Source organism: Bufo bufo, chromosome 2 (genome assembly GCF_905171765.1).
Source record: "Bufo bufo chromosome 2, aBufBuf1.1, whole genome shotgun sequence".
Taxonomy (NCBI): domain Eukaryota; kingdom Metazoa; phylum Chordata; class Amphibia; order Anura; family Bufonidae; genus Bufo; species Bufo bufo.
The window spans coordinates 790,380,467-790,396,222 of NC_053390.1; the positions used below are offsets into that span (position 1 = coordinate 790,380,467).

Below are 15,756 nucleotides of genomic sequence, written 5' to 3' on the forward strand. Positions count from 1 at the left end.
AAATTCTTGGGAAAACCCTCTAAGCAATAAACCTGAAGAGTCGGCATCCCACATTTTTAGCTGTCTTTTTTGATCTATGTAAATTTTTCGTCTAGGCAGCTTTTCTGTATGGTGCCAGGTTACCCCACATACCTACATGAATAAATCTCTAGTAGGAGCACCTGGATAGCAATGGGGCAGCATTTCTTACATACTGACGCATTTCAGGGCTCTATCTCTTCTGAGATTAGAGCCATTATTATTATTATTATTATAAGTTTTTTTTTCAGTATTTTTAAATGAATCCATGTCCTCCAATGAATTTTCTATAACAAAGGGTTAAAGCTATGGATGCCGTTGACACTTTGTTGGCATGGACAGTCGCCTCACCCCTCGTTTCCTGATCTCTGACATGCACAGTCTGCCGTCTGCAGTTGTATTGTATCTAAGCTGGAAACATGGACGTCCAGTCTTTTCCCCCCCCCCCTTGTTTTTGCAGAAAGGTTCTAAGTTTAGTTTGTGTCTGTCATTAGCGTCTGAATAGACCGACAATGAAAGACATGCTAGATCTGGCGACTTGTAGTTGTAAAAACATTAACCCTTTCTTCTCTTACATTGCAACCTGATTCAGAAAAAAACACAAGATAACAAAAAAAAAAGTACATCCAACTTACTTTAGCTCCTGCATATAAGGCACGTCATACCATGCTCTCCTGTACCAGCTGGACCTGGACTGCACAGGGGAGGTGTAGTGTAAACCATGGAAAGCCATATGTTAATACAGACTGCCATATGTTAGTCTGCATATGGTGGGTAGCTAGAAGCATTGCCTTCGGACTTGGCTTGGAATTGATATCTTATTTTCAAAAAGGACATGATCATACTTTTGGTGACTGCATCAAGAAAAACAAGAGATGGTAAAGATGCACCGATTCATGTGAATAAGGGCCCTGCAGTTGTGTCCATTATCCACGTTTCATTTCTTTTTAAAGGGAATCTGTCGCTGGGCTCTTGGACTATTATCTGCAGTCATTTTTTATTTTCCTATTGATCCCCGTTGCCCCAGTGTCCACATTTGAAGCTGTGCTGAAATACATTGTTGGGGCTCAGGAGTCCTCTCCATTGTGTTAGCATGGCACAGGAGTCCTGTCTTCATTATGTTGGCGTAGCACAGGAGTCCTCTCGGTTATGTGAGCATGGCACAGGAGTCCTGTCCGTTATGTTAGCATGGCACAGGAATCCTGTCCGTTATGTTAGCATGGCACAGGAGTCCTGTCCGTTATGTTAGCATGGCACAGGAGTCCTGTCCGTTATGTTAGCATGGCACAGGAGTCCTGTCCGTTATGTTAGCATGGCACAGGAGTCCTGTCCGTTATGTTAGCATTGCACAGGAGTCCTGTCCGTTATGTTAGCATGGCACAGGAGTCCTGTCCTCTGTTAGCATGGCACAGGAGTCCTGTCCGCTATGTTAGCATGGCACAGGAGTCCTGTCCGCTATGTTAGCATGGCACAGAAGTCCTGTCCGCTATGTTAGCATGGCACAGAAGTCCTGTCCGCTATGTTAGCATGGCACAGGAGACCTCTCGGTTATGTTAGCATGGCACAGGAGTCCTCTCGGTTATGTTAGCATGGCACAGGAGTCCTGTCCGCTATGTTAGCATGGCACAGAAGTCCTGTCCGCTATGTTAGCATGGCACAGAAGTCCTGTCCGCTATGTTAGCATGGCACAGGAGTCCTCTCGGTTATGTTAGCATGGCACAGGAGTCCTCTCGGTTATGTTAGCATGGCACAGGATTCCTCTCGGTTATGTTAGCATGGCACAGGAGTCCTCTCGGTTATGTTAGCATGGCACAGGAGTCCTCTCGGTTATGTTAGCATGGCACAGGAGTCCTCTCGGTTATGTTAGCATGGCCCAGGAGTCCTGTCCGTTATGTTAGCATGGCACAGGAGTCCTCTCGGTTATGTTAGCATGGCACAGGAGTCCTCTCGGTTATGTTAGCATGGCACAGGATTCCTCTCGGTTATGTTAGCATGGCACAGGAGTCCTCTCGGTTATGTTAGCATGGCACAGGAGTCCTCTCGGTTATGTTAGCATGGCACAGGAGTCCTCTCGGTTATGTTAGCATGGCCCAGGAGTCCTGTCCGTTATGTTAGCATGGCACAGGAGTCCTCTCGGTTATGTTAGCATGGCACAGGAGTCCTCTCGGTTATGTTAGCAAGGCACAGGAGTCCTCTCGGTTATGTTAGCATGGCACAGGAGTCCTCTCGGTTATGTTAGCATGGCACAGGAGTCCTCTCGGTTATGTTAGCATGGCACAGGAGTCCTCTCGGTTATGTTAGCATGGCACAGGAGTCCTCTCGGTTATGTTAGCATGGCACAGGAGTCCTCTCGGTTATGTTAGCATGGCACAGGAGTCCTCTCTGTTATGTTAGCATGGCACAGGAGTCCTGTCCGTTATGTTAGCATGGCACAGGAGTCCTGTCCGTTATGTTAGCATGGCACAGGAGTCCTGTCCGTTATGTTAGCATGGCACAGGAGTCCTGTCCGTTATGTTAGCATGGCACAGGAGTCCTGTCCGTTATGTTAGCATGGCACAGGAGTCCTGTCCGTTATGTTAGCATGGCACAGGAGTCCTCTCTGTTATGTTAGCATGGCACAGGAGTCCTCTCTGTTATGTTAGCATGGCACAGGAGTCCTCTCTGTTATGTTAGGATGGCACAGGAGTCCTCTCTGTTATGTTAGCATGGCACAGGAGTCCTCTCCGTTATGTTAGCATGACATAGCAGCCCAGACTCTGTGTTTCAGTACAGTTTTGAGTGATGACAGCAGGGAAATGGAGGGCATTAGGAAAATTTAAAAATTGTGATCTGGACTCTGCAGTACTACTCATGCACCACGTCCAAAATCGTGGTGACAGTCCCTTTCAATTGAGATTGGGTGCTGGTACTCCCAGGTTTATTTCACTCCATGCCATAGTCAGATAATGTGATTAGGGACCCAGCTTAGTTTGACCCTTATCCCCTCATGGGTGGGGTCAATAAGAGTCAGACCATCCTTCTTGGTTACAAAGGTGATGGGGTGAAAATTGAAGAAGCTCCTTCTCCTCCTTGCCTTGAAAAGAGGGGAATGTGGTGGTACAAACCAGTACATTGGAGGGTCTAACAAATTTGGTTCCCCTTGTTTTTTTTATTTGTTATGAGCACCCTCTTATGGTAGTAGTCCTTAGATTAAGTTGCACTATAGATGGAGTAGATATTGTCTTTCCTTGCAAAAGATAAATGATGCACCGATCACGGCTGTAAGACGCATGGAACATGAGAACGTGTCGCTGTATTAGCAGATGGATGCCGCCCAGCTCCTCCACTAGAACTTCGTCCGCTCCGGTTTCATGGCCTTGACAGCCTTCTATTTAATTTATCATGACTAAACAGAAATGCTATAGTAATAACAAGTATTAACGACCAGATGAAGCAAGATGTCAGTCACAGTATCTCTTGCTGAAGACCTTGGAAGGAAAGCCCGTTGCCATAACAGTGACTAAAACAAGACGTTCTGACAGGAACACCTTCGAGCCCAGTATTATCCTGACAGGGCGGCCCGAGTTTTTATTACCCCAAGCTCACTTTAGAGGGATGTGCCGGTGGCAAATTTCTGACACGTAGCCAAGGGGAAATAAAAATGTGGTATTTTATTTTAGGTTCCCAGAATCTGTGGGAAAGCAAGGAGGGGGGACGACGACTCTAATTTAGGGCAGGTAGTAAAGACTTTAAGAGGCAGCTGTGCCGTGCTGCCTGTGACACATGTTATCTCCATATCGCTTTATGAGGCCTGTGTACGTTACATTGCAGGAAATGAGTGTAATCCCTGTACAGTCCTGCTCATACTGCCAGACTTCGCAAAATGCGGATCTTCAGACAAGGCGAAAATGTACAGGTTTTTCATACGTACAAGAAAAGCAGGGCCGACTTTAAAGGCTGCATTAGTTGTACATTGAGATTTCTCTGTCCCCTCCCCGGTAATTCTGTTGAAAACTGATGATTCAAGGGCGAAGACTTCCCTTCCGTGTGTGTGAACTTGTGCCAAACTATGCCAACTCAGTTGTGGGCAGGCTTATGGTCGTGGTTCAGAAGATAATAGTCTCCTTGAATGTTATGTTCAGGGGAAACAAGTGCATAATAAAAAAAATATATCTAAATTTCTAATCTTTTTAGCTTCTCACCATTTTCAAGATCTCTGGTGAGAAAAAGTTTTTTTTTTTTTTTTGTTTTTTTTTAATTTAGATACTGACATTTTTTCCTTCCTCCCAGTCAACAGGTTTTTGGTCAAGTCTAAAATAAATGAAAGAATCAATATATATCGCTCTTATTCCCTGCTGGTCTTGTCTTCATGGTCTGGTTTTAACACACAGGAAATACCAGAGAATGGGCGTTCAACCAATCACTGGTTGAGTTGTGTCTGATACTTCCAGTGATTGGCTGAATGATCATTTCCTGTGTGTCCGGCCCTGAGGAGGATCGGGGAGCCGGTGAGGATGAGTATCGGTTCTTTTACTGCTGTGACCACAGAAACCCCAGTAATGAGTTAACGGAAAAGGGTCAGGAAAGGTTCCTCTGAGATCAAGAACGCTTTCATTTATGTCGGACAGGTCTAAAAGGAGAAGACAGATAGAGAGAACAGGAGCTGTGCATTTCTATGAAGTGACTCTGACAGAATGATGACTTTACAACGTCTGAAAATGGTTTCTGATATAAGGCTACTTCATGTAGAAGAGGGCAGAAGTATATCTGGCGCGTACAAGCTAATGGTTACATTTGTGAGCAAAGTTTTTAAGTTTGGAGCTGGAGTAAACTTTTGTACTCCAGCCATAGACATAAATGCATTTTATCTTCTGAATTCTTGAGTATAGAACCTTTGTTTTATTTTTTTGAGCAATATACTTTTGAATGGCAATTATCATTCACCCACTTTCCAATTTTTCCTTGTTCGTCGCCTTTTTAATTGGTATGCAAGTATTCAAAGTGATACTTTGAGCAGAATTGAAAAGACCTGCCGCCTTGCCCATTCATTGCCCCACTTGTCATGCTGAGGAGGCCACCAATGTTGGGTCTCCCGCCAAGAGCAGAATATCAGCGCGAGTTTGAAGAGTTAATTTGGCGAACTTCGGGGGCGCCCCATCCCTGGACGGCAGCTGTCCTTTCATCCCATCTCTTGTGCAGCAAAGTGCCTGATCTAGCAGCTGCCGGCACTTGTCACATCCCCTATAGAAAAGTGGTGTGGCCTGACAGAATATGCTCGTTACAAAATATCTATGGGTTTAATGAGGGGGAAACTTGGCGCGTTCCGTTCTGGAGGGGGGTGAAAAGTGTCATTCATTGGAAAGAATTTTTCGTGTAGTTCTTTTGTGGGTCTCTGTAGAATATTCATAGTGTTAAAATAAATCCGGTCGATGTTAGAAAATATTCTTAACTGAAAATAAAAAAATTCGTTTTCAAAACATTTTTGTCATCAGTTGACCTTCATAATCTTTATGACATGTGTTGAACATACAGTTATGTTTGGCAAAAATGTCTTTTTTAATGACCATTGACCCAGTTAACAGTCACTTATAAATTAGCCAATTATACAAATTTAATTGCAGTAGTTCAAAATATGGTGTTTGAGACCTCTAACAAAACTTTGTCAGAAATTCCAAATTCTTTGATCATCTCACAGCCCCATACAAACATCAGAAGGTATCCTTTACAAATACTCCATGTCCATGGCCAGCTTTACTGACACGGGTCTATTAAACCTTTTCAGTTGGAAGTTTGCCTGATGATGAGTTGATCCATGTAGGTCTGGCTTCAGTAAGCACCACAAAATTTTGCCACTAGGACAAGGTGCCTCTGTCCTTTCATCTTCCAAAAAATAAAGAAAATGTCTTGATGTTTGAGTCAGGGTCACTATCAAGAGCTTGTAGTCTAAGATTGGAAGGTCTTCAAGCGTTGACGCTTGTCATCTTCTACAGTTTCTTCTCCTAATGATACCAATTATTCAAATTTGCCAAAGGTGTAGTTCAAGACATGATGTTCTTAAAACTTTAGGTACTTGGTGGCTCTCCCACATATTTCAAAAACATGATTAACGATTCATTTCATTGTCCCGATTCTTCAGAAAAGTTTTTTTTTTAGAAGCCTTTAAATGAGATTATCTTGTTTTTTTCGACTCTAGACAGCTTAATAGTTATCTGATAGGGCAGTCAATCTGTCTGATAAGTATTGAGATGTATATTAGTTTATGGTCGAGTGAAGTTCATGGTTATATCTGCACCATTACCCTTGCTGAACAGTGAAGGTGGCAGAAGGACGCTAATATGGGGTCCTCCTGCCCCCTCAGACAATGCCCATCAAACTAGAACACAGATGGCATGTGCCAATAACTATGAAGAGCGTGGGTCTAAACGTTAATGTTTACTTTCCATTCTTTGCATAGAGAATACGTCCATAAATCCCTCCAGGGCACAAAGCTCAGGAGGGGTGGGGGCCCTGGTGCTACTTAGTGGTCTGTTAGGAAGCTTATCCATTGACCAGCTCAGCCTTTGGTTTCTGAACAACCTAAGGAATTCTTTCCAACTTTTTTTTTTTTTTGACTGGCCAAGTAGACACTGTCCATGTTGAATGAACGGCTATTATGCAACTAAGACATGCCGAAATTGTGGAGTGTGCTGTGCTTGACAGGGCTCTGCTAGGATGGGCTAGGGCCCATTCTGTTTGGCAATGCATGAACAGTCAAAGGCCTCCTTTTTATCTATTGTTGCCTAGGAAGATTCCCATTTAGAGTTCAAATTCCAGCAGGCTTTGGGGGAAAAAAAATCTGAAAGCCGATAGCACTAAGGGCCAGTCTCAGAGATGATAATCGGGAATCAAAAGTGATCTGTAGACAAGCCAGCACTTTGTGCTCTGACAGGAACAAACACACTGGGGGTACTCAGCTCTGAATGAAAGCTCGAAGCCTCTTTCATTCTGGAACATTGAATGAGACCGCTTCTGGAGGTGGCATCCACGTCGAGCATCTGCTGCTCTGTAGCCTTTAAAAACTGCAGAGGAGGAGATCACAATGTGAAATTAGGCCTAAAATGGCATTTAATGAAGTGAGTCTCTGTGCTCTGTACTTCTTCTATGTGTTTACTGCAAATGAAAGACTCCAGGGTGAGAGCTTCGGGGGGTTTGCGCAAGAAAAGACGTCTCATTAGATGCCTCTGCGTTTTTTGGGGGGTTTTTTTCTGCTTGTATTAAAGCAAAGAACTTTTTTGTATGCAGGGAAAGTTGGACTTCTTCCATCTGGTGGTTTTGTATTTGAAGGCCTTAGATCTTTCTTTCAGACAATACCTTCAAACTTGATGAACCCAGAATGAGCTTCTCTCTCTTTCTCTCTCTTTTTGGTCATTTATTTTTAGTTATTAACATAAAATGTTGGCAGCGGTTTGCGGTTAACGGTCCACGTTTAGAGAGAAGGGATTTCTTTAATGCATTGTGTATTTTATTATTATTATATTCAGTAGTCCAGTAGATGTTTTATCGGAGGTACTATGTATGTGCTCGAACGATGGCCCAATTATTAGATGTCATGATTGTCTGTTTGCATAAGGCATACATATGTTTTCCTACATATCTGTCATATCTATCTCATGTCTCGAGTCTATTATCTCATGTCCTTCATCAATCTCGTGTCCTAAATTGATTTATCATCTTAAGTTTATCCATCTGTCTGTCCATTCATCCATCAACTTATGTCTATCTGTCTTTCTGTCCATCTAGCCATCCATCATCTTACCTCTGTCCATCTCGTGTATATCTGTCGATCTAACAAGAATCTATCTCCTATATACCTATGGCAGAGACTTGACAAATTGTTTAACCAAATTGCACAATTTCCATCCATTATGTATGTAGTTAAAAACATTGAGCAGTTTTCCATCCAGTCTGCATCCTCCCGGGCAAATTTATCTTGATCATGATGTGTAGTAACAAATATCAAGATTTGTGACATCTGACTGCATGCTGATATAAACATTTTTCAGAAGAAGCAAACTAATGTCTGTAGACACCCTATGGGGTTTACACAGGCAGATTTCTGCCTGTTTACGAGTACCAATCAACAATATACAGCCTGCTGAAGGGTGCTCGTTAAGTGCCATTCACATGCAGCAATCATCTTGAATAGGGGGACCAACGATTGTTAGTATGATCATTCGCCCCCATGCAGTTTTCATTTGTCTGAGACACATACCTGGGGCAATGTGCTGCCATAATACAATAATTGTACTGTACTTAGGGAAAACTTTTGATAAGTCAGAGCAACATATCAAAAGTTTTGACCGTCGGGGGTCCGAGAGCTGATAACCCACTAGTTGCTAGAACGAGCAGAGAGAGGCACTTCCATAGTGTGCTTTCTCTCTTCTCTACGGGAGACTAAATCGAGGTGGGCCCACAAACTTTTTATTGAGTCCTTCTCCTGCAGCGAGGACATAGAGCGAGCTGTGTGACTGCTTCTCTCGGCTGATTCCAGTTTTTGGCAGGGTTCTCAGCACTCGGACCACCCCCGATCAACACTTTTTTATTTATTTGATGCTATGACATATGAAAATTTTTCTCAAACAGCAGTGCCGCTTTAGTAGGGGGAGTTCTCTCTTCAGGGTTCTCATCTCTTGAGCCGTGAGGGAGTGAGTGAAGAGAAGTTCCGAAGAGCATCTCTTGCTCTGGAGGACCTGCCTTGTCCTCTATTACCCAGATCTAAATGGACACTTTGTAATGCTCAATGTCCCCTGTGGTGGCGCTGCAGGGAAATGAAACTCCTACCGCAAGGTTTCCCCATATCCAGCACATCAGCGCTGCAGGAAAGAAATATATATATATACTTTTTTATCTTACACCATTTGAAGGCTTCTCGAACTTTTTCATTATCTCCGACAACCTCCTCTATTGTATGCACAGCTCTCTAGAACAATTTCCTTTGAGAAGTCACAACAGCTGGCTTTGCAAAAATATAGCCAATCTAATTTATCTTCTGTGACTTGCACTTTAACCCAGACATTCCACCAAGCAGCCAACAGTAGATGCACTTGTACTTTGCCGTCACGATGAAGAATGTAATGCAGGCCGATTGATAAAGTGCTGTTTGGCTGTCGAAGAGTAATATGCCAATTACTTGCCTGCAAGTCCTCAGACGGTGTCATGCCTGAGCTTGCCGGTGCAGTAAGAGACTGTGCAGTTCCCCCTCGGCTGAATAGTCCCACGATCTCTTCTGTTTTTGTAGACGCAGGGTGGACCGTGTTTATTTTGCATGCAGTCTGCCAACCTCGTTCGTAAGACAAAAGGTTCATCATTTTGTTGGTTTTCTCAAGCTTCAGGAAGTTTCATTTGACAATGGTCTTGGAGTTTAGTCTATTGGGACATTAAGGAATGGATACAAAAAATACACAGTACAACATACCCCAATGGTGTTGATAGACAGTCACCAATAAAGCGAAAAAAATAATAATCCAGGCCCTTGCTACCAGACCCACCATGTCTTGAAGTAATTTCAAAGGTTTTCTTTGGTTCCGGCCAATGCTCCCATTCACTTCTATAGTCCCAGCGGAGGGACCCGCACCGATCAGACAATGGGGGCATATCCTGCCCCCCCCCATCGTCTCAGATAAGACAACCCATTAATGACATTTTTCTGTGTCGTACAAGTTTCAACTGGTGGTTTTTATTTGCACAATTCGGTGGGCAACATGGTGGCTCAGTGGTTAGCACTGGTGCCTTAGGTTCAAATCTGACCAAGGATGTCCTCCCCGTGTTTGCCTGGGTTTCCTCCGGGTTCTCCGGTTTCCTCCCACACTCCAAAGACATACTGATAGGGACCTTAGCTTGTGAGCCCCATTGGGGACAATGAGTGCTAATGTCTGTACAGCGCTGCGGAATATAGTAGCGCTATATAAGTGCATAAAATAAATAAATAGTACATGCAAGTATATGAATCTCAGTAACATATCTTATCCTTCACATTCCGGCTGCCTGTAGTTTCCCTTTTTACCTCTTTTAGGTTCTCTATAAATTTTCAGAAACCTGTTTAGTCCCGTAAAGTTCACTCAATGGTTATACAGTAAATAGGGAGAAGGGGAAATGCGGCTGCAGTTTTTTCTCTGTGAGGAGGAGCAGAAAGGGCCATCTTTAATGCATCAGATGTACCTATTCTGAGTGCTTTAAAAGAGATGTCACTTAAAAAGTTATTCCTACCAGTGCTGTGCTTTAGTCCCAGTACACATCCAGACCGCCTCACATGCACCACTGCAGTCAATTGCTGGCCTCAGTGGTAGCGGCACCTTACTGCCTGGTCACGTTGCCTCTGACACCAGTGATTAGCCGCAGCAGAGTATTTAACCCCATCTGGGTGTCTACATGCCTAGATGAGAGGCATCACCGAGGGAAACCTCTAGACTGGAACTGAGCGGTGGAGAGGAGTTGAGTGGATTTCTTTCTTTAGATACAGTGGAATACCCCTTTAAGCTGTTTTTTCCCACCACCTATTGATTGGCTTTGTGTTTTTGGCTTGTCTTGCTCTACTTTACATTAGTTATGCTGTGTTCTTGTTGGTGCATGCCCGGTTTGTTTAGTTTTCGTGTTTAGAGGGATTTGTTCAAATAAAGTCTTAATGTGTTCACTGAGATGTTAAAAAATACTGTGGTTTTCTGCCAACGTGGCTCTCCACACCTTTCCAGATGGAACAGGTAGAGCGATGGCAATGTCAGACCTTGGACTCTCGGCGTTTTCTAGCCAGCAGTGGATTAAGCACACCATCTTGGCTGCACCGCAAAAAGGAGTTTACACAATCAGCTAGAACAAAGGACTCCATAGACTGCTTGATCCTGACGACAGGACACACGATATTCGTGGGGCAAACGACAGTTCTAACAGAAGGCACATACGGAGATGTATGATCTTTTCCTAGAGGTTGTACCATTCATTGTACTATGTTCCTGGGGGTTTAAAAGACGAGCAGCGTCTTACTTGACAGCTTGGTGAGATATCGACATGTTAATGGGTCACTCTTACATTGGTGGTTCCTAATTTGAGAAAAGGTGAACTCTTTGCTGCTAAAACATTTAGCTGGACCTTTGAATGTCCTCACTTGAGCGGTTTTAATTGTGGAGAAAATTACTTACGGTGTTCAAACTAGTAAAGTGCACTGAGGGCAGGCTCGAGCCATTATGTGCACCCTTGCTCGAGGGCAGGCTCGAGCCATTATGTGCACCCTTGCTCGAGGGCAGGCTCGAGCCATTATGTGCACCCTTGCTCGAGGGCAGGCTCGAGCCATTATGTGCACCCTTGCTCGAGGGCAGGCTCGGGCCATTATGTGCACCCTTGCTCCGTCTGCTTCTTGGCCCCCTCCACTCAATGCACTTAACTATTCATTTGCATAAGGATTATAAGTACTTTCTGAAGCAACAGATCTCTTAAAGGTGTCATTACATTCAGCCAGGCTAGTCGTACATGACATTGGGGAGAATTTATATAGATTGGTGTTTTACACCGGGAATAATTTTTGACATGGCGTATGCCTAGACTGTAATTTGCGCTCTAGTTTGTATGGGTTTTGGTCGTCTTTTACACCAGAAAACTGTCTTAAATTAAGATAAATGTGCTGGTCCTGCCCCCGCCATGTCCCCTTTTCAGGAAATTAGTGAGGGCAGCGAAGAAATGACACCTGGACAAAATTTTTTGCACAAGTGGTGGTCACAAAGTCAGACGCGCCTTTCTTCTGGCGCGGGGGGGAATGATAAATTCCCCCCATTGTGTCTGGTTTAACAATGAACTTCGTGGTGAGAGACTCTTTAAAAGGGGCATTCCTATCTAAGATATCGATGGCATTTCACCAGTTTCGAGATCCTCGAAGTGAAGGCGAGCACACCGCGCAAGCATGGCCATCCTCCATTCACGCCATGGAAGTTCTGAAAATAGCCAAGTGCTGGCTTGGCTATTTTCGGAAGTCTCAAAGTGGTGAATGGCGAGTGGGCCCCTGCATGCGCCATATGCTCTCCATTACCCGTTAAGGGACCGAAGATAGCCAAGTCAGTGTGCCTAGTGTAACTCCTATGGCAGTGAATGGAGAGCACAGTGAGCTCCATTCTGGAGATAGAAGTGGGGCCTGCACCTATCTGACATTGAGAGCATAGCGATATGCCATCAATGTCTGGCTTTAAGGTAGGTCAGTCACCCTAAGGCTACATGCACACGCCCGTATGTGTTTTGCGGTCCGCAAAAAAATAAACGGATGATGTCAGTATGCCATCTTTTTTTTTTTTTTGCGGATCCATTGTAACAATGCCTAAAACGGACAAGAATAGGACATGTTCAATCTTTTTTGCGGGGCTACGGAACGGACATACTGATGCAGACAGCACACGGTGTGCTGTCCGCATATTTTGCGGACCCATTGAATTGAATGGGTCTGCAAAAAAATGGAACGGACAAGGAAACAAAATACGTTCGTGTGCATGAAGCCTTAGGCAAGTGGAAGGGGATTTTTTATTTTATTTTTTTGTACTATTTTGTCATCATTTTTTGTTGCACACATACAAGGAAAGAGCTGTGACTTGCATTAGCCTTAAAAAGGGACTAAGGAGGACGGGGGCTATGGGGGAGCTGTGTGCTGAACTTAATACTCGCTATTCAATTAAAAAATTGCTCACACCCCTCTTAAGTCCAGAAGCACTTGTGCAAATACTAAATCGGGTTTTATGTACCGAGTTGGCCGGCAAGTGATTTTTCTTTTACCCTTTACATAATCCCCTTGAAAAGCTCTGCCGTTTCAGCAAATCTGGCAGCACATGAAATAGAAGTTGGTTGGAAATAATTTGGGAATTAATTAATCCTGTCTTCATTGCAAACGTTATAAGCTAATTTAGACTGAAATGGCAATAACAGCCTTTCAGGACGTCGCCGCTGTTCACAGCTACCGGCTTCCTGTGAGGGTGATAAACAATACTATGGAAACCGTTAGTGGACAGGGGAAAGCTGTGGTCCTATGGAGGGGCCTTAGTCCAGGTCCTGAGAAGAAATCCATACTTACCTGGTCCCCATCGCTCTGTCTCTCCACCAGTTCCTGCATGTAAATTTTCGTCACGGAGGGAATCACGTGTGTGCCGCTGCAGCCAAAGACTGGCTGCAGAGTCATGTGCCGCTCCGGTACACATCACCACTGGGTCATGTGCCGATGGAGGTTCATTGCAGCTGAGGTCAGCCTTTGTCTGCAGTGGCAAATATGACATGACCCCATCCATGCAAGTAGTTTACATGCGGGGACCAGAAATGCAGTCCTATCGTGGACAACCACTTTAAGACAATGAACGTACTTGTGTTCGTTTGGCAGCATTTTGTATTAAAGGGGTTAACCCATAATTAGTGTAAAAAATGAAAATCCGACATCATATAGTACACGACAACAAAGCTAGAACCAGCCTTGGATCCCTAATAGGGCGTGTTTTGTCTGCTGCTGCTAGTGGTAGTTGAAGGATGGAACTGAGCATGTGCGTCCATCTAAGTGAGCAGGACAGAGAAATTAGAAAAAGAACAAACAGCAGGTGGCGCTATACAGATAGATTTCATTGAATAACTCAGTAGCTATAATAAGTTTTTAATCACATCCAATTACAAAAGTATTCAGATCCTGGTACTGTTTTGAAAACTGTAGAATATTGTTTGTGAGACAGCCCCTTTAATGTTCCTTTCTTTTGTCTTTACAGACTTCAAAAAGCCTGTGCTCTTTGGACTATGAAGATGAAGACGATCCCCACCTCAAGACCATCGTGTCCTCTCCCTGCGATTCCAATGACCACATGAATATCATCACTCCTGGCTCGAGCCCCGTCAAGGAGACCATGGGCGGAGGAACCTGCTTCGTCAGCTGCTCAAGGGAGGCAGCCGTGAGCGAAAGCGAGGAAGACCTAAGTGACTGTGAGAGTGCCGAGGGCACTAGATTTCCTATAGATTGCGAGGATCTGGATCTGGAACAGATAGAGAACAACTGAATCTCATTGCCTCTGTAGGATAAAGGCGTCCTCCCTGGTAGAAACGTGCCTTCTGTTGCCGTTGCTCTCCTTCAAGGAGCCCAGTGGAAAGAGTTGCGGCTTAGTCACCTGTTTAGTTAAGGAAATGGACAAGATAAAGACTGAGCATTAAAAAAAAAGTTGTTTCCACCCGGCTGTATTTGCTGCGCGGCCTAGTATGTGGGGCTATACGTACAAAGCTAAATAGATGTGAATGTACTCAACAGGTTTCGTATGGGTGGGGAATGTTCCTCCAAGTGCTGACAGCGAGTGCCTAAATCTATTTTTTTTGCTCAATAAATAAAAGGGGGGGGGAGGGAAAGGACTACTATTTTAAGCTAGTTTTGTAATTATATAGCCTCACTTTTTGCGGGGCGTGTATGTCTCGGCGAGTACAATTTGTTTACTTTTGCGAACGTCGCACATACTAGGCTGCTATATGTCAGAGAGAAGACAGCAGAGGAGTTTCAAGGAAACATTTATAAAAAAAAATACAAAAAATAAAAGAAATAAAAAAAAAGACATATTTTTGCATTTCTGTGGCTTTTACAGTTCTGGGGAAAAAAAAAACATCTCTATTTTGAAATGAATTTTTTCAGGAGGGCATTGTGTAACTTACAATCTGTCTGCCATGATTCTGATGCAGGTATATATGTTCTATATTTGATGAAAAGAGCTTAAAGTTCTACAGGAAATAGTTGATTCGAGACGTCTAGTGTTCACACTCGGTCCAAAATACCAAAATTAACCGCTGTTTTTTGTTTGTTTTTTAAAATAGTATGCGGTTACAAAATGACGTACTATTTTTTTTTTTTTTTACTTTGGCATTGATCAAAATGTATTAATGACCTTAAGATTAATGAGGGGAAAAAAATTCCCAAAAATTTGCTACTTTAATTGGGATTTTTTTTTTCTATCTTGAACAAAGCAATGGTGATTTTGCATTATGTGCATTTACGAGTGCGATTAGTTACATGCCTTGTAGGTCATTATTACGTTTTGTTTTGTTTTTTTTTGTTTTTTTTCTACTGTTCAAAAAGAGAAAAAGAATGTATTGGAGCACTTGAACTTTAGACAGGGACTTTGTAAAGTGATGATCAATTCCACAGGAAGAGGTCACCCCCTCAGCAATAGAAGGCAATTTGTCCTTTAATAAATAAAAAAAGAATAATTTTCTTCATGTCTCTTGTGTGTTGACTTCTTTATACTTGACATTACGCAAATTTTCAAATTCAATTTTTACAAAAATAACAAAAGTCTGAAATGGGAATAGGGTGGTGGATGCTTTCAAGTTGCCAACACAGTGCCAATCCATAACATAACACGTGGGTGCAATGCGTGACGTGGAAGCATAGCACCCGCACTGAATCCTGACCCATTCATTTCAATGAGCGGTTTTTTTTCCACGCATCAGTTCTGCATTGCGTGAAAAACGCAGCATGTTCTGTGTTTTTCACGCAGCCCTGGCCCCATAGAAGTGAATGGGGCTTCAGTAAAAAAGGCATTGTATCCGGAAGCAAGTGCGGATGCAATGTATTTTTCACTGATGGTCGCTAAGAGATGTTGTTTGTAAACCTTCAGTTTTTTATCACGCGCGTGAAAAACGCATCAAAAGGCATCGCACCCGCACGGAAAAACTGAATGCAATCGCAGACAAAACTGACTGCAACTTGCTTGCAAAATGGTGTGAGTTTCACTGAACGCA

At 43.5% G+C, this 15,756-nt stretch overlaps 1 protein-coding gene across 5 annotated transcripts in view; it reads left to right on the forward strand.

The window, feature by feature from the left end:
• The window catches only part of FAM53A (family with sequence similarity 53 member A), a 64,405-nt gene extending 50,057 nt beyond the window's left edge, over positions 1-14,348 (forward strand). For all 5 annotated transcript variants that reach the window (XM_040419233.1, XM_040419234.1, XM_040419231.1 and 2 more), the window contains one exon: positions 13,749-14,348. In XM_040419233.1, coding sequence (XP_040275167.1) covers positions 13,749-14,033 — 285 coding nt within the window. In that variant the 3' untranslated portion in view covers positions 14,034-14,348. The remainder of the gene's footprint in view (positions 1-13,748) is intronic.
• Positions 14,349-15,756: the final 1,408 nt, after the last annotated feature.